The sequence below is a fragment of the Caenorhabditis briggsae genome, assembly GCF_000004555.2.
Source record: "Caenorhabditis briggsae complete genome, chrX, whole genome shotgun sequence".
NCBI classification, from domain to species: domain Eukaryota; kingdom Metazoa; phylum Nematoda; class Chromadorea; order Rhabditida; family Rhabditidae; genus Caenorhabditis; species Caenorhabditis briggsae.
The window spans coordinates 6,256,442-6,274,245 of NC_013491.2; the positions used below are offsets into that span (position 1 = coordinate 6,256,442).

General features: G+C 39.4%; 1 protein-coding gene across 1 annotated transcript; it reads right to left on the reverse strand.

Annotated features, from left to right (window-relative positions):
- Window positions 1-1,852: 1,852 nt before the first annotated feature.
- On the reverse strand, window positions 1,853-10,374 carry CBG04530 (the record flags this gene model as incomplete). The annotated part of the gene is given in 24 exon segments (XM_045239268.1): window positions 1,853-2,403; window positions 2,463-2,589; window positions 2,644-3,135; window positions 3,187-3,268; window positions 3,315-3,544; window positions 3,592-3,823; window positions 3,869-4,056; window positions 4,113-4,295; window positions 4,343-4,474; window positions 4,522-4,608; window positions 4,722-4,754; window positions 4,802-4,981; window positions 5,028-5,159; window positions 5,207-5,419; window positions 5,470-5,655; window positions 5,703-6,248; window positions 6,297-6,491; window positions 6,539-6,883; window positions 6,932-7,171; window positions 7,221-7,753; window positions 9,381-9,593; window positions 9,609-9,635; window positions 9,656-9,830; window positions 9,880-10,374. 24 exon segments carry the CDS (start codon window positions 10,372-10,374, stop codon window positions 1,853-1,855), a joined length of 5,817 nt encoding a protein of 1,938 aa, XP_045092684.1.
- Window positions 10,375-17,804: the final 7,430 nt, after the last annotated feature.

Sequence of the window (17,804 nt, forward strand, 5' to 3'; positions counted from 1 at the left end):
AATTTAGGCCCAAACACTGTATTTCAGGCCTAAAAATATTTCTGAGAACCAGTATGCTTCTTACAGATATTTCTGAAAATCTAATGATGTGACTCGAGACTGCGATGGCTAAAACAAAACACGGAAAAAGGAACTAAAAGATTTTGGGCCTAAGAGAGGGGGGACAAAGGAGAACCATTCAAAAAACAAGCAACACTGCGTCTCGTGCACAGAAGAGGTCATATGCATCTGGTTCCATGTCTGGCGCCAAATTCAAATGTTGATCGTAAGGGTTTTGGCTTGAGAAAAAATCAGCAGATAATTGAGATGATGGTCAAATTTCCAAGTTTAATCTTCCACGATATCATAATTGGTACATTAAGCTGATAACGTTTTTTTTAAACTTTTTAAAAACTCAATTTTTTAACCTAAAAAGCAGTTTCGTAATATCTGTTTTAAGATTTCCACCAAGCTGTTTTACTCATTTCATGAGTTTACACAGATTTTTTTTGATAAAATGTTGGTCCACTTTGGCCGGATAGCAAGCTTCTCAACTATGGTTACGGTAGATTTCGCAATTTTATCGTTTTTGATTTCGGCTATTTTGAGTAGCATATCGATATTTCATCTTATTTCTTAACTGTTTCTTATTTTCATTTTTTCAGATTCTCCTTCGAATAGGAGTTTTTTGACGACAATTTGTTCCTTGTGTAGTGAAGGTGCACGGTGTATTGCGGATTGCGTGTGTGGATTTACGGAGCAATATTTAGATTTTCGAAAACCCTATTTTTGGCTGAAAAACTTTTTAGTGAGCGAGAAAAAGCTTGAATAAGCGGAAATTAGTTTTGCAAAATTTTTCAGAAACATTTCCGTTCGTTTGGAAGCAATACAATGGAAGATAATTGTCCAATCGAGGCATTTAGAAAATTCGGAGGAGAATTTCGAAAATTATCGGAACATTTATCAAGTACGCGACGTCGTGGAGCACTTCGGAAGCAATCAAGAGACAAATAATCAGAAACCTGAGAAGAAAATGACTCTATCCGAAAAGGGTGTCTGCTCTTTCAACTAGAGCTATGTTAAACAATGATAAAGGCTCGAAAAAATGAATCAATATTTATTCAGACAATATGCTTATTTTAATTCCTGAAACTGATGAAAATCCATATAAAAAAGATAGGGACACTGGAAATAGGCTTCTTTTATTTCCATTGTGACGGAGAAAAAGTTTCAGATGTAGTTTCGTCAGTCAACAAGCGCTTTCACGCCTTTGTTAAGGATTGAGAGAATTTCCGAGCTTTGGATGATATTGAGAATCTGTATCCGCTTTCCAAGATGACGAGGCACTGATTCTAGTCCGTTCACAGCACTTCTTTCATTCAAATTTTAGTCGACAGTCTGAAAATGTAATATTTTTTCATCTGAAGTCTTTGAAAACTCACATTGGCCTACTTCCATAGCTCATACCGACGTCGATCTGATGAAGACGTTGAAACTCAAGTTTTAGTCAGCACTCGATGCTTTCAAATTTTAGTCTATCAACCTGTAAACCGAATTTTTTTCTTGAAAAAGTTTCTAAAAATCTCACTTTCCAAAGCTACTCCTCATTTGGTCCCCCCTCAAATTCTTTAAACTATTCAGCAAACCAAACGACATCTTGAATTCTGAAAACGCTGAAAAATGAGGCAACTTGGGTTCGAAACTTCGAATTTTATATACAAAATAAAGAAAAAATGGATTGACACATTTATTGCGCAGTATTGTTGAAGAGATGTAAAAGAGAAGAAATGGGGAGAAATTATGAGTATGATGTGTTGAGATATTGAGAATTGATTGGGATCAGAATTAAAATGAAGATAGGGGGAATGGACATTTAGTTCACCGGATCTAACACAAGGAATATGAAGCTTTGTGAGTCGCAGTCGTCTTTCACTCCAGTCATCACGTTTTTACCATCATTGAACTCCTCCCAAAATTTGGCTGCGTCATCCTCATCGATGTTTGCAGTATTCTGGCTGTGCAGTTCTGATGATGTCAGAAAGATTCCGCATCTATTGAAGTCTTTGTTTGCTCCGACGGTCAGGATCGCGAATGCTCCGACGACGTTTCCTTTCCGAAGCTTTGAGAAGAGAACGTGCATCCTCTCCATCATGTCGCCGTTTTCTTGTTTCTTGTAGAAGAATAAAGCGACTCCTTGAGATGGTTTCGAGGTTCGATACCCCTTAAGTAGTTGGTTTGCTTTGAAATTTCGTTGAATAATCGCTGCCAGATTATCCACAACCGTGACCTCATCGAATCCGTCCAACTCTATGAAGAGCTTCTTATAATCTTTTGGCTTTAACATGGAGGTGACACGATGGTAGAAGTCCTCACAGACTGGGAGCACTCGGTCCACGAAGGAGCAATTGGGAAGAACCGTTGGATCTGAAATGTATCGAATTTTAGTATTGAGTTGGTTTTTTTTTGATTTAAAAAAAACTTACTTTTTCGGAGCATCTCTAGAACCTCCGTATTGAAGGGAGTTGCTTCAAGAGCCTCCAAAACTTCTCCGACTGTTGGATCCTTTCTTTCATCTGTGTGTGATGCCACAATCATATGGCACCTTCCTTTCTGAAAAAAAAAACGTTTATCGAAAGTCGGCGAAAAATTTCTCACTCAACATACCTTCACGTACTGTGCCAACTGGCTGGTTTCTGTTGAAGCGAGACGTCTTCGGATGACTCTTCGTTGTTCCTCTGAAGCGAGGTCCGTTTCCATTCCTTTGGAGAATAGCATTCCCTTCTTGGTGGGCAACGGTGGCATTGGCCCCAGAACCAGACCCTCCGAGTCAGAAGATAGGACGAAGAGGAACTGAGTCGTCGCAGAATCGAGTTTAGAAATTTCTTTTCCCTTTTTCCCCAGCACAAAGCCGCTATACTCGATTGGTGACAGTTTGATGGGCTGTTCTGTCAGGACCTCTCCTTCGATCACTGGCGGATGGCAAGTTGCCTCCGCAATAGCCTCGAAGGAGATTGAAGCGTGAGGTAGAGCTTTGAGATTCAAGAAATTCTCGACTCCGTTCAGCATTCGCAAACTGACTGGATCGAATCCGATAACAACAACCTTCTTGATCTCCTTAGCCATGAATGTTGTATCTCCTCCAAACTTTCCGAGAGCCTGGAATGAATCATTTTCAACTATTTGTGCTGAAAATTGTAAAAAACTCACCTTCAACAAAGCTTCTTCTGGATGATCGTATAGGAGAGACATTTCGATAGCTTTCTTCATGACAGCCATTGTCTCTGCTCTCCTGTAATATTTTCACATTTAGAAAAATAAGGATATTATCAACTCACGGCTTTTGAATCTCAATTTTGGTCTTTTTAGCTGGCGGCTCCCTTTCATCGGCAGATTCTTCTTGACGAGCAGTTTTTCGGTTAGCGGCCGCGGAAGACGATGGCTTCGTAGTGTCCATCGATTCATCCTGAAGAAGAGGTGCAGGGACTTCGTTGCCACGTTTTTCTTGCGTTTCCAATTGCGGAGCAACCTGTTCCGGGACCACCGCTAATTGGCAATCAGGGGCTTGCTGAAAAAATTTTTTGAATTTTCACAATATTTTTTTAATCAACTCACTTCTTCACCGACTGAAGGTGAAGTTTTGGATGAGTGATGAGGGATCAGAACTTTCTGGGCTTTCTCAACATCATTCTCTGTTGAAGTTGAGAGTGTGTCGGTGCCTCCACTCTCTTTTTGTTTTTCTGCTTTGTGATCTGGTTTCTCTTCTGTCTCAACATGTTGTGAATCTTTACTTCTCGGTTCTTTGGAACCTTCCTCCTCCATCATAGCCCTCATTGTTTCTGGTGTTCTGTAATATTTTGTCATGTAAAAAATAAGGTCGTCGTCAACTCACGGATCTGGAATCACAATCTTTGCCTTCTTGGCTGGAGGTTCTCTCTCTTTCACAACTCGGTCATCGACATCTACAATTTGTTCTGGGATCTCCGCATCTTGGCAAACATCAGAGCTCGGTTCCTCAGTTTCTTCATTGTTCGGTTCTTTGGCTTCTTCCTCGACTGCGTCGGTGCATTGTTCTCGGGTCTGTAAACACCGCAAAAATAGTTCTCGAGATGCTATATATTTTTTAATCAACTCACTTCTTTCTGTATCTCCGAATGCAAATTCCCAGCTTGAGCATCCAAGTCCGCATCAGTTTTCAAACCAGTCATTTTTGGTGGTGCTGGATCTAACGGGCATGGAGAGTAGAGCCTCTCTCCTTCAACGGACTTATCCATATCTTCAGGACTTCTAGTCGTATCAGAATCTTTAGATGCGTCATTCTGAAAAAGCTTATTTGGATGTTACAGTTGCTGAAAGGTTAACTCACCACCGGAGACGAGGTTTCTGACAGAGTGGGAATCTTCCCAACGTCTTCGAGATTCTTTGCCTGTGGATAGTCCCGTTTGACATCTTCATTGATTCCGTCGGCTGTGTTCATATGTCCAAAGATTTCGAAAGACTGGAAAAAGTATTCTGAAGAGTAAACTTTCTGAAAATTCAACTCACGTCGTTGTCGAGTGGCAATTTCGATTCGGATAATGTTGGAGAGGGCTCAGCATTCTTGGCTGGTGGAATCGATGACATTCCGGATTCCTGGTCCTCTTTTTGTACTTGCGCTCCGTGATTCAAACTTGGTTCCACTAGATCGTGAAATTTATCGTTTGGTTCTCGGTTCCTTTTTTTCTCGGTTCTTCGAATCCTCTCACAAGTGCGTCGTCACATTGTTCCACGATTGGATGCTGCAAAGATTGTTTTTGTTGTGTTATATTTTCTAAAAAATCCTTACTTCTTCGGGTTCCTGTGTATCCCCCGAATTGGCTGGCAAGTTCACATCAGCATCCTCCTTCGAGTCAGCATTTGGTAGGAGTATTGGATCCGACGAACTGGGAGATTCTAGCTTCTCTCCTTCAACGGAAATATCAATATCTTCAAGACTTATCGTCGCATCAGAATCAGATCGGTCACTCTGGAAAAGTTTTTCATGTGCTACAGTTGCTAAAAGGTTAACTCACGACCGGAGACGAGGTTTCTGACAGGATGGGGACTTTCACAGCGTCGTTGAGATTTTTTGCCGCTGGACTGTCCCGTTTGACATCTTCATTGATTCCGTCGGCTTCGTCCATTCGTCCAAAGATTTGGAAAGACTGGAAAAAGTATTCTAAAGCATAAACTCCTTGAAAATTTAACTCACCTCGTTGTAGACCGGATAATTCGATTCGGATGATGTTGGAGATGGCTCCGTAACATTTGCTGATGGAATCGACGATGTTCCGACTACCTTCTCCTCTTTTTGTGCTTGCACTTGGTGATCTGAACTTGGTTCCATGAGCTTGTGAATTTTATCATTTGCTTCTTCGGATTTTTCAACAGTTGCGTCGTCACATTGCTCCATGATTAGAATACACTGCAAAAAATAGTATTCAACATTTTATATTTCCCTAAAAACCAACTCACATCTTTCTGTTTCTCCGAATCATGGCTCACAACTGGAGAATTCTTATCCGCATCCTCCTTCAATTGACCATCTGACGAGCATGGAGATTGATCTGACGAAATTGAAGATTCAGATCTCTCATTGGCCGGCGGACTGCCTATTTTGATATCTTCATTAATCCCGTCGACTGTGTCCATCTGGATCGGCTGAAAAAAGTATTTTGAGTGATAACATTTCAGAAGATTCAACTCACTTTGTTGTCGGTAGATGAGAGTTCTGAGATTGGACCAACATTTTCAGGAGGGCCTGTACGGCTAACAGTATCTTCTTTCTCTTCATGACTAGCATCCATTTTCTCCGTGAAGTCTCCTCCATTCTCCATGTGCGGATCTAGAGCGCTAGATGAGATGGCAATCACTGGCTGCGAAACTGTTTTCTTATTATCTTCCGAGGCAGTGGATTCCACAATCTTGTCGTCCACACCGACGTCTTCTTTTTCAAGCTTTGCTTCATTATCGTTAGCTTCTGAAGCCAGCTGATCCAAAACTTGGTCATCAGTTTCCATCTGTTCACCTGTTTTCTCAACTGGCACATTGACACCATCAGCAATCGTCTCGACAACGCGCTCCTCGGGATCTACCAACTTCCTTGATTGTCCTTCGATTCCTTCCTTCACTGACTTCTCGTCCATCTCCACATTCTCAGAATCGTCATCGTTCGGTTCCTCGGTTCCCTTTTCGCTCTGTTCTTTGAATCCTCCCGCGTGTGCGTCGTCACATTCTTCCATGACTTGAATATGCTGCAAAAGTAATTTTTAACAGTTATATTTTCTCAAAAATTCACTTACATCTTTCTGTATCTCCGAACCATGGTTTCCAACTGAAGAATTCCTGTCCGCATCCTCTTCCAATTGATCATCTGGCGAACTTGAAGATTCATCTGCCGAAGTTGTGGATTCAGATCTCTCTCTGGCCGGCGGACTGTTTTGTTGGGGATGTTCATTGATTGCGTCGACGATGTCCATTGCAGGGATCCGGATCGACTAGAAAAAATATTCTAAATGATAAATTTGCCAAAAATTCAACTCACTTCGTCGTTGACTTGAGGTGGCAGTTCCGAGATTGCTCCAATTTCTTTAGTAAAGCCAGTACGGGTGACAGTATGATCGTTAGCTTCCAAAGCCAAATGATCCAAAACTTGGTTATCAACTTCCATCTGTTTATCTTTTGCCTTCTCCGACATGTTTGTACCATCAGCAATCTTTTCGGCAAGTTTCTTCTCAGGCTCCACCGATTCTCCTGACTTCCCAATATCCTCCAAGAGGTCCTCCATACTGACTGGATCTTTGAGCTCTTGGTCCTCGCTAACAGACTTCTTCGTTCCAATATCTTCCATCATGTTGGCTGTGGGAATTTGGTCTAGGATTTGGATTGGCTGGAAAAAAATATTCTAAAAGGTACATTTTGCGAAGATTCAACTCACTTCGTTGTAGACCGGAGATTTCGAGTCAGGTGATGTCGAAGATGGCTCAGAATCATCATTTTCTGCTGGAATCAACAATGTTCCAATTTCCTGGACCTTTTTTTGTATTTGCGCTTCGTGATCTGAGCTTGGTTCCATGAGCTCGTAAACTTTCTCGTTTGGTTCCACGGTTCCTTCATTGCTCTGTTCTTTGGATCCTTCCGCGGGTGCGTCGTCACCTTGTTCCAAAATCGGGACAGTCTGGAAAAATAATTTCTAAAAATTTATATTTTCTTAAAAATTGACTTACATGTTTCTGTATCTCCGAACCATGACTTCCAACTGAAGAATTCCTATCCGCATCCTCCTCCACTTGAGCATCTGGCGAACGTGAAGATTTACCTGACGAACGTGGAGATTCAGATCTCTCCTCGGATTGCGGACTGTCTTGTTTGACATTTTCATGGGCAACTGGAGATAATAGTTCCGAGATTGGTGCAACGTCTTCAGCAGAACTTTTGACAGTTTCCTCTTTCTCTTCATTTCCAGTTTCCACTTTCTCAACGATGCTCCCGCCATCAAACTCATCATCTTTTGCTTGGAGCTTCTCTGGGATTTCAAGATTTCCTTCATGATCGTTAGCTTCCGAAGACAAATAATCGAAAACTTGGTCATCAGTTTCCACCTGTTCATCTTTTGCCTCCTTAGACATGTTGGTACCATCAGCAATCTTCTCGACTAGGCTCTCTCCGGACTCTTCTGATTCTCCTGAATGCCCAATATTCTCCAAGAGATCTTCCATACTAACTACAGTGCTCCACAAAATGATGCTTCCACCCTTCGCTTGTACCGAAACACCTATTTAGGTCAATGGTGAAAAGGTGTCAACATGAAAAACAAAGGTCTCCCTTCAAAACCTACGCACAAAAAATTTGGACCCATCACCGTGACCCGGAAAAGAGAAACCGGAAAAATTCCAAAAATCACGTTTTGGCCGATCCACAAAATGATGCTTCCACTCTCACAAAGTGAGATTTTGGGGGTTTCGAAGCTTTGAGGAGATCTTTTGAAGGCCTTAATTTGAAGAGTTTTGAGTATCTGACCCCCGTACACTGAGACTTTAATACATGGTTACTAAATTGCGGAGTCCGGATATCGAATTTCCGTATTTCTGGTTTCCGGAATCCAGTTTTCCGGATTCAAAATTCCGGATTCCGGTTTTTTTGGATCCTGGATTATGTGTACTGAATTGTGTGTACTGAACTTCGGAATATGCACTCCGGATTCTGTATTCCGGATTCCGGATTTTGGATTCCGGTTGTCCGGATAAGCTTTTTGAATGAATTCAATCGTAACGAGAATCTGATATTCAGGTATTCTTGACAAGCAAACATTTCAGGAAATTTCCTGAAAGTTATGAATGCTTATGAGATTCTGAGGGATTCCAAATGAACTTGGCATTTGGAAAGATTCTCCAGGATTATGAGAGGCGACCTCTGATTCCGCTATGACTACCACAACTTCCGAAAAGACCATCGTTCATGAACACGAATCTCCGATTTCTGCTTCTTCCTCAAAAAGTCAGGATTCCGTGACCAAGAGTTGTTAGTCGATTCTGTTCATCTTCTTCGAAACGAAGTTCAGTTTGTTCGAACCTTCCGATAAAATTGCCGCCCATACCATCACGCCTTCTTCTTTGAAACCTTCTCAAAAATCTTAAATTTTGTTTCTGAAGGTCGTGATAGTCAGAACGAATCCACTGGATCGCCTCTCATAATCCTGCAAAATCTTTCAAAATCCCAAGTTGATTCCGAATTTTTCAGAATCTCAGAAGCTCTCGTACCCTCCCGGAAACTTCCTGAAATGTTTGCTTGTTAAGAATACCTGAATATCAGATTCTCGTTACGATTGAATTCATTCAAAAAGCTTATCCGGACAACCGGAATCCAAAATCCGGAATCCGGAATACAGAATCCGGAGTGCATATTCCGAAGTTCAGTACACACAATTCAGTACACATAATCCAGGATCCAAAAAACCGGAATCCGGAATTTTGAATCCGGAAAACTGGATTCCGGAATCCAGAAATACGGAAATTCGATATCCGGATTCCGCAATTTAGTAACCATGTATTAAAGTCTCAGTGTACGGGGGTCAGATACTCAAAACTCTTTAAATTAAGGCCTTCAAAAGATCTCCTCAAAGCTTCAAAACCCCCAAAATCTCACTTTGTGAGAGTGGAAGCATCATTTTGTGGATCGGCCAAAACGTGATTTTCGGAATTTTTCTGGTTTCTCTTTTCCGGGTCACGGTGATGGGTCCAAATTTTTTGTACGTAGGTTTTGAAGGGAGACCTTTGTTTTTCATGTTGACACCTTTTCACCAACATTGGCCTAAATAGGTGTTTCGGTACAAGGGTGGAAGCATCATTTTGTGTAGCACTGTAGATTGCTGACTTCGTGGTCCTCACCAACAGATTTTTTCATCTCAATATCCTCAGTCTTGTCCGGAACGTAAACGGCCACTTGATCTTGTGTCTCGGCCGACTCCATGACTTCTTCAAGGTTCTTCTCGGCAAGATTCTCTCCAGATTGCAAAGATAGTCCATCTGTCGAGCTGAACTGATTTTCGAACACAAGGTCCTTCCCAGCAGATTTCTCTGTTCCAATATCTTCAGTTTTGTCTGAACTTCAAATACTGCCACGTGATGCTCTGTCTTTTTTGACTCCATGACTTCTTCAAGACTTTTCTCAATGAGTTTATCTACTGAATCCGGAATCTTCTCAGACACCACGAAATGGCCGATTGGGTTCAATCGGGCGGCCTCATTCAAGACTTTCTGTTCCTCATCAACGACTTCTCCAACGACGTCTTGATCTTCCATTCTCTCCTTGGTTTCATCAAGAAGCTCTTTGGTATGCTGCAAAATACATTTTTTAGATAGTAAAGTATTCAAAACATCAACTTACATCTTCGTGAACCAGTGATGGAGATGCTGGCGAGATCGAACCTTCCGAACGTGGCACAACAACTTCCCGTGAATCGCCTTTTGGACTTCCGGAGTCGCATTTTGATGTGATTTCATCATTGGCAGTTGGTTCCAGAGATTCGGTTTCTTTGGAAATTACCTTATCTACGTCTCTACCGACGGGGTTTAGCAATTCAACATCTTCTATCTTGTCTTGAACTCCAACTTGCTCTTCTTTTTCCGTCGTTTCCATGACTTGCTTGAGATCCTTCTGGAAGAGACTTTCTTCAGACGCTTGGTCATTCGGGCTTGAAGTTCCGACCGTTGCTTTTGCCTTTTCAGCCCGTTCATAACCAATTTCCACGAAAATCTCCTCCGTATTGGCCTGAACTGGAGCACCAGAGTCAAACAAAGTGGATAGCGAATCTGTCTTCGTGACATCATCCGTTTGGGTGGAATTCGCGCTGGCTTTTTCTTCTGGCGACTTGGAATCCATCCTATCCTTATCGTTTTCTAAGTAGCTACGTACCTGAAAAGAGAACTTCTTTAAAAAAACGATACGGAAACAAGAAGAACGGAAGAATGCGCAAACAAACTGACAAAAACACACAACAAGTCTTCTTTTTGTAATGAATAGCACTCTAAGAGAAGCAGAGATAGGTTAGAGACGGATAGGAAGGGCCACAGCTCCAAGAAAGGTCATAACGAGGGAAGAGTGTACCAGACGTGCGTGTGTTGTTCTTGGTGAGCCGAATCGCGTCAGACGACGAGAGTAGAAGAAGAATAACACTGAATAGAGAAGAGGGATGGACCGGAGGGTGGCGTAATAGTGCCAAAAGAGGAGGAAGGAGATATGTGTATGTGCATTAATATGCGCTCAATGTGTTGAAAGGACAAAAAAGGGGGAAAATCGAAGCGAAGCAAGCGGGCGGAGACGCGTGGTTTATGCTAGGCTGGGAAGAAGAAGAGGGGGAAGACACACCGGTAGCAAGTGTCAACCTAATTGTCGGCTCAATGGAAAACAAAAGAGGATACAGAGAGTAAATTAGGGGTGGATTAGCAGAAGGTGGCAGAAATCAAGTGGGGCCGTGAAGAGGCATAAACGTAAGTCTAATATGAGTCAAGACAAGAGGGAGACATTCCATGCGCGATATGTAGCTGAGTGTGATGATGTTCGGAAGAGATAGTGGACAGATTGAGATGTTAATGAGGCTACGGCCAAGCAGGACAATTAGTTTTTTTGGGAGAAATCCTGATGAGAGATACGATGAAACGTTATATGTTATAGAGAAATATTGCGATGCAAAGGTGGATCCAAAGAAAATCGAACAAAAAATGAAGAAAATTTGTCTGCGTTCAATATGATATCATTAGAAAATTTAAACAAAAATTAGACTTCTTCATTTCTCCATTTCTGCAGTTCTGATAAAAAAAAGGTGCTGTTCAAAACGAAAATTACAGCTACAGACATCCGAAAAACACAGAAAAAAGTTCTCAAAACCGCATTGTAATGTCTCACAAGATTTGAGAAAAAGTGAAAATCGAAATTCAAAAGAAGATACGATACAGTTTCTTATCAATAAAAACAACAGGAAAAAAAAATGATTGATAACAAAGAAAGTGGAAAAACAGAAAAGATAAAGTGAAATTTAAAAGAAAAGATTGATAAAAGATTACTTTGAAATTGAGAGAAAAGATAGATGGAGAGAAAAATAAAACTCACACAACCTAGATAAAAAAAGAAAAACAAGATAATGAAGAGGTATACTAGTGCAAAGCCTTCTCTGGAATCCCCGTTATGGGAAACTTGTGATTAGATATATGCTGAGCTATTGGTGAAAAACGAAACTCATGACAACTCAACGTCTTGATTAACTATGAAATTCTCGAAAGCAGAAAAAGGAAAACTGAGAAAAAAGAAAAAAAGGCGGCACAAAATTATGAGAACATCTGTCACCCTTCCTGGATGGTCTCGCCGCGATCGCCCCAGCAAATTGCGCCAATTCAAATTATAATTTCTGCTTTTAACGAAAAACATATTACTTCGTTTGCAAAATCATTCGTGAAATCATTCGCGACTCGATATGAAAATATGCTAACTTTAAAGAATCTGGGTTACACTAATTAAAAAACTGCATCTTTGCTAATTACAATATACAAGATTGTTTTAAAAAGAGGGGGGGGGACAATGAAAAAAAAATTACAAAATTTAGTTAACACGAGCCTCTCAAAGTCGGCCCACTAATGGATCGCACTGCTACCAGGTTGATTTGATATTTAGAGAAAATGTAGTTGAAGAAAAAAATAATAAATTGAAAACGACCTAGAGTTTTTGGCCGCACCTCTTTTAAATTTTCTTGATGAAAGTAAGAAAAACAAGAAAAAGAGTGGGCAAAGTGCAAAACCTTCTATGGAGTTTCCGTCTTGTGAATCATGTGATGAATCAAATTCTGAGCTTTTGGTGGAAAATATAACTCATGACACCTCTAGCTACTTGATTAACTATGAAATTTCCAAAAGCGGAGAAAGGGAAAATAAAGAAGGTAAACGATCTTAACAGGAAAGAAGACGCCAGCAAAAAAGAGCTGCACAAAAATATATTAATACAAACGTCTGTCACCCTGCCTAGGTCTTGTCGCGATCGTCCCAGCAAATTGCGCCAATTGAAATTCGAAGTTCTGCTTTTTGACGAAAAACCTAATTTTTCTTCATTTGCAAAATGATTCGCGAAATCGTTCCTGGCTGAATAAGGGAATCTGATAATTATAAATAACCTGAAGTGTAGTAATTAAAAATCTGATGTGAACCTTTTTTAGTCACGACATACATTTTTGTTTTAACAGTCGGAGGACAGTGAAAAACAGTTTTCACAAAATTTCGTTCATACAAGCCCCTCAAAGATTTGAATATGCGGCCCACTATTAGATTAATTTTTCGCTGCCAGATTAATTTCATACTTGGAGAAAATGTAGTTGAAGAGAAAAGTAAAATGAAAACAAGTTAAAGTTTTCGGCCGCACCTCTTCTTAATTTTCTTGTTGAAAGCTAGAAAAACATGAGAAAGAGTGGAAAAAGTGCAAAGTCTTCATTGGAGTTTCCGTCTTGGGATACATGTGATGAGTCAAATTCTGAGCTTTTGGTGAAAAACATAACTTATGACACCTTTACCTTTTCGATCAACTAATGAGTTTCTTAGCAAAAAAAGGGGGGACAATGATGGAAGAGAACGACTCCAACCAAAAAACTGATGCCAGCAAAAAAGAGCGGCACAAAATTATTCGAACATCTGTCACCCTCCCTGGATGTTCTTGTTTTTTTCTTTAAATCATAATTTTTCTTTAAATCATTAGTGAAATCATTCGCGACTCAATAAGTAAATATGCTGATTTTAAAGAATTCAAATTGCGGTAATTTAAAAATGTTTGGTTACGACATAAGTTATTATTTCAAAGGTGGGAGAACAACGAAAAAAAGTTTTCTCAAAATTTCGTTTATACAAGCCCCTCAAGATTTGAACTCACGGCCCACTATTGGACGGTGCCGTTACTAAGTTAATTCGATATTTGAAGAAAATGTAGATGAAGAGAAAAATGAAATGAAAACAACATAGGGTTTTTGCCTGCACTTTCTCAATTTTCTTGATGAAAGTAAGAAAAACAAGAGATAGATTGGGAAACGTACAAATCCTTCTATGGAGTTTCCGTCATGTGAATCATGTGATGAATTAAATTCTGAGCTTTTGGTGAAAAACATAACTTGTGACACCTTTACCTTGTTGATTAACTGTAGAGTTTCGGAAAAACAATTTTTAGAGAGAAATTGAGAGAAAAAAAAAAGAAAATCAACCGAAAAACAGAAACCAGAAAAAAAGGGCAATACAAAATTATTGTCAAATTCTAAAAAGTGACACCAGAGAATTTGAATACCATCGATTTTTTTTGATCTACGGAAAAGCGCGACAAAACGTAATAATTCAGACTTTCGTCTCGTTCGAGCTACTTTTGCGATTAAGTTTGGGTTTTCGTTGAAAACAAATTCTAGAGATGCTAGCGATAACTTCCATACCAAGAAATCTAAATTTTGTTCAGAAAGTCCCACTAAATTCATAGAAATAAGTTGCGTTCACTACTGTAATAATTTTTTGTGAGGAACCGTAAATCGACACGCGAAATTTTCCGACAATACGTCTGCCAGCCTTTCTAGATGGTCTCGCCGCGAACATCCAAACGAAATCAATTGAATTTCGAATTTCTGCTCTTTGAAGGAAATAAATTTTTTTAGAAGGACCTGAACAATAATTTGCTGCTTGGTAAGGGATTTTGATCGTTTTAAAGAGTCAGTAATTGAAGGACACTAACAATTCACATAGCAACAAGAAAATTCAAAAAAGTTGTGTCCAACAATAAAAACGGAGAGTTTTGCGTTATGATCTTAAATAGAAAAAAAATCGAAAAGTACGCAATTTTGAACACTAATCCACGGGGATAGGTTATGACTCAAACAATCGTGATCCTGTTTTGGGATTTTCTCTAAAATTTATCGGGATTTTTTGTGGGAAGAAGTGGAGAAAAGTGATAAAATGGGCAGGTTGAAAAATGCGAGTATTAAATAGCAATTCGCGCAGTTCTGTTCATATAGGCTTCTCGAGGAGTTGAACTTGTGGGTACACTGTTGGAGTGACCGCGTTTCGAGCAGTTGAGCTCCGGTGACTTACCATTGTCATTTATAAAAGCTGCAATAGCCAACTTTATGTCAGAATGCATGTCAGAATGCAGAATGCAGAATGCAAAAACCCTGAAATTTTCTCGACTTTTTTAGAACGACGTCTGTAATAGTAGTCCCCCCCCCCCGTTTCATAATTGTCATTTAAAAACTATATAGTTTCGTACGTTTTCAGGGAGAAATATTTCAAAAATCATGCATTTCTGCAAGAATTTATAAGAATTTTTCTCAAAAACTTACCTCAATCCAAATGTTAATTTTTTTCTGATACAGGTTCTTTGGTATCACATTTTGACTTTTCAGCGAGGAATAGTCAATGTCGAAGTTCTGAGAAATCAGTTCAGATTTTATTGGATTGCATTGAGAAATACAAAAAAAAACAGAAATTCAATTTTTGAAAGAAAAATCATCCATGAATTCGATTCGAAAAGTGCATCAAAAATGTCCAAGACCTAACTGAATAAGAAATAGTTTCAAAAAAATCTGAAAAACAGACTGCTAGGTGCATGTTCTGGGTACTTTCCCGTGGGAAAAATTGTGTCTTGCCAGAACGATAGATCAGGTTGATATTCCAATTGTGATTAACACATATTTCATGTCTTCTTTTTTCTATTACGTTTGAATAACAAAGTTTCGTTGAAATATTTCTTTTCCTGAAGTACTGATTTCTCAGAACTTCAAATTTGACTATTCTTCACTGAAAAAGTCAAAACGTGATACCGTAGAACCTGTATCAGAAAAACCAGCTTTTATTTCTTTTCAGATACAAGTTTTTAAGCAAAATTCCAACAACTTTTTCTTCAGAAATGCACGATTTTGAAAAGTTTTTCACTGAAATAGTACTAATGTTTCTAATTTTAGCTAACAATTTTGAGAGGGAGGGGGGGACTACAATTGCAGACGCTGTTATAATGCAAGTTTTGTGAAATGTAAAAGGTAAAATTTTATTTGGAGAGTTTTTTTTAAAGTTTAAAGTTACAGGTTACTGTAGCTTTAAAATTATCGACGCCTAATCAGATTCCAACCCTGGATTCGAGGACCATTACGACAGAACTGTCCCAAAATGTAATCCATCACTCCTCAGTCCTCCAGATGAGCCAATTATGTTTGAATCGAGTTGAAAATTTTTCCCATTTCTCACAAAACAACTTTTGCGTGACCTATTGAGTCAGCGTCTTTTCGGTGGAAATACTACTCGGCAATTGTTTTGAATAACACTCTCATTTCTAATAGTTGCCCGGCCACTAGCACATTGTCTCAACCCATCCCGAGACAATCCAAAAGAGAGAAGGAGTGAGTGAAATGAAAATGGGTAACGTTGTAATTGAAAGTTTTGTCATATTTCGCCTCATCTTAGCGATCTTCTCACACATGCTTCACTGAATTTTCATACCCTAACTGAAATTATCTTTTTTGCCTTTCTTTCGCCTGACGGTTATTACGGGGCCGCGCCCCCTTCTCGGCACCCCTCGGTGTGCCCACTTTTTAATTCGCCAACCAATTTTGAGGCAAAAAAGAAAGGAGGAGAAGACATCCTGTGTTGCATCGCCATTTTCGTCGAAAATAAAGTTAGGTTGGCAAAAAAAACTTTTTCCTCAAATTATTCAAAATTTTAGTATAAAAGGTTTTGGTTTTAATTATGATGAAGTTAGGTTTTCCAGTTCAAAATTTAAGATAATGGTTATAATGCTCATTCCCATGATTCCAACTCAATCATTCCCATGATTCCAACTCTTTTTTCTGCTTGGACATTCTCAGTTTTTGTGATTTCGGGAAAAAAAATCAATTGATTAAAACCTGTTGTGTTTGAACATTGTACCAATTTATCTTGGTTCCAGTCAAAGATGTGTAAAAGTTGTCCACTGATTAATTGTTTATCATAATATCAACAATATATTATCAGTTGACACATTTCAAATATCGTGAATAGAAATTGAGACAATTGAGCTCAGTACTGACAGTCTGAAGGCAGTTCTATTACAGGTTTCACTGTAGTTGTTTTTCAGTTGTTTCTGTTCTTTAAAATATTCCAGTCTCATAGATTTCCTCCAAACTGAATACTTCATTTGGAACTAGAAGACAAATTAGTTTGTAATAGCTACAGGAACCTAACATCGCTTAATTTTGATCAACAATTTAAACCAACTTTGTTCTCATAAATACATTCGTTTTTAGTCCAAGCTCGGATTAGATTGAATTTAAAGTGAAGAGACAATGATAAAAAAAAATTTCTCAAATTTCGTTTAACGTACCTCGAGGAGTTGAACTTGTGGACCCAAACTTTGAGGTGCCGCATCCCTACCAGCTTAGCTTCAAGCAGACCGATGTCATATAAATAAGACGATACCAACGTTCTGGTTGAACCTCAATCACTACACATTGTCATACATACCGTAGTTCCAAGAGAATTCCAAAAATCGCATGTCTCTTCTTCTCTAACGATTCTTATTTTTTGATAGAAAAAATTCTTCAGTTTTCCCCCAAACCATGTCCTTTAGAACCAGCAACCCAAAAAACTTCGTTTTGGATTTAAGATCAACATGAACTTGGTTCAAAATTTAACTGATTTTTGATCTTCAAACAAAGCTCCCTAAACATTATTAGACATTTTTCTGAACGTTCAGCAAATAACAGAAAAGTAACCTTTTCTGCACTTATCTCCAATTTCAGCATGGATCATCCGTTCACTTCTCACTCATGTTTAGAAATAATTGCGCTTTGCATTCTTTTTCCCCGTTTTCTGACACGTATCCGATTTCCTGTAGAAGACACGAAAAATCCAAATGTAAATATCTTTCTCTACTCCAAAACCGCCCTTCCCCTTTTATCAATCCGGAAACTTGCACTCTGCTCGTCCTTAGTTCCATATCTCAAATTTAGAAATCCACAGAATTTCACATTAGTGCCCTTCCGGTGAAGTTCGTGCAGATTGCCTAAAAATTTTTCGAGAAAAATTTCTCAAGTGATGTTAGCCTCCCTAAAAAAGGGTGTAAGAGTTTTGAGAGTTCATTCTAATTCGATCATCACAAAAATTTCGTTTCCCCTTTTTTTACACGGAATTCAACTTGGGATGTGCAGCATCCTACTTTTCCTCCCCCTCGCTTTCCCTTCGTCTTCCACCTACGAAAATAATTGCGAAAAGGACGATTAGCCCGAATCTTGGCACCGCATCTACATGAGACTGATGCACCCTCCTCACACTCTC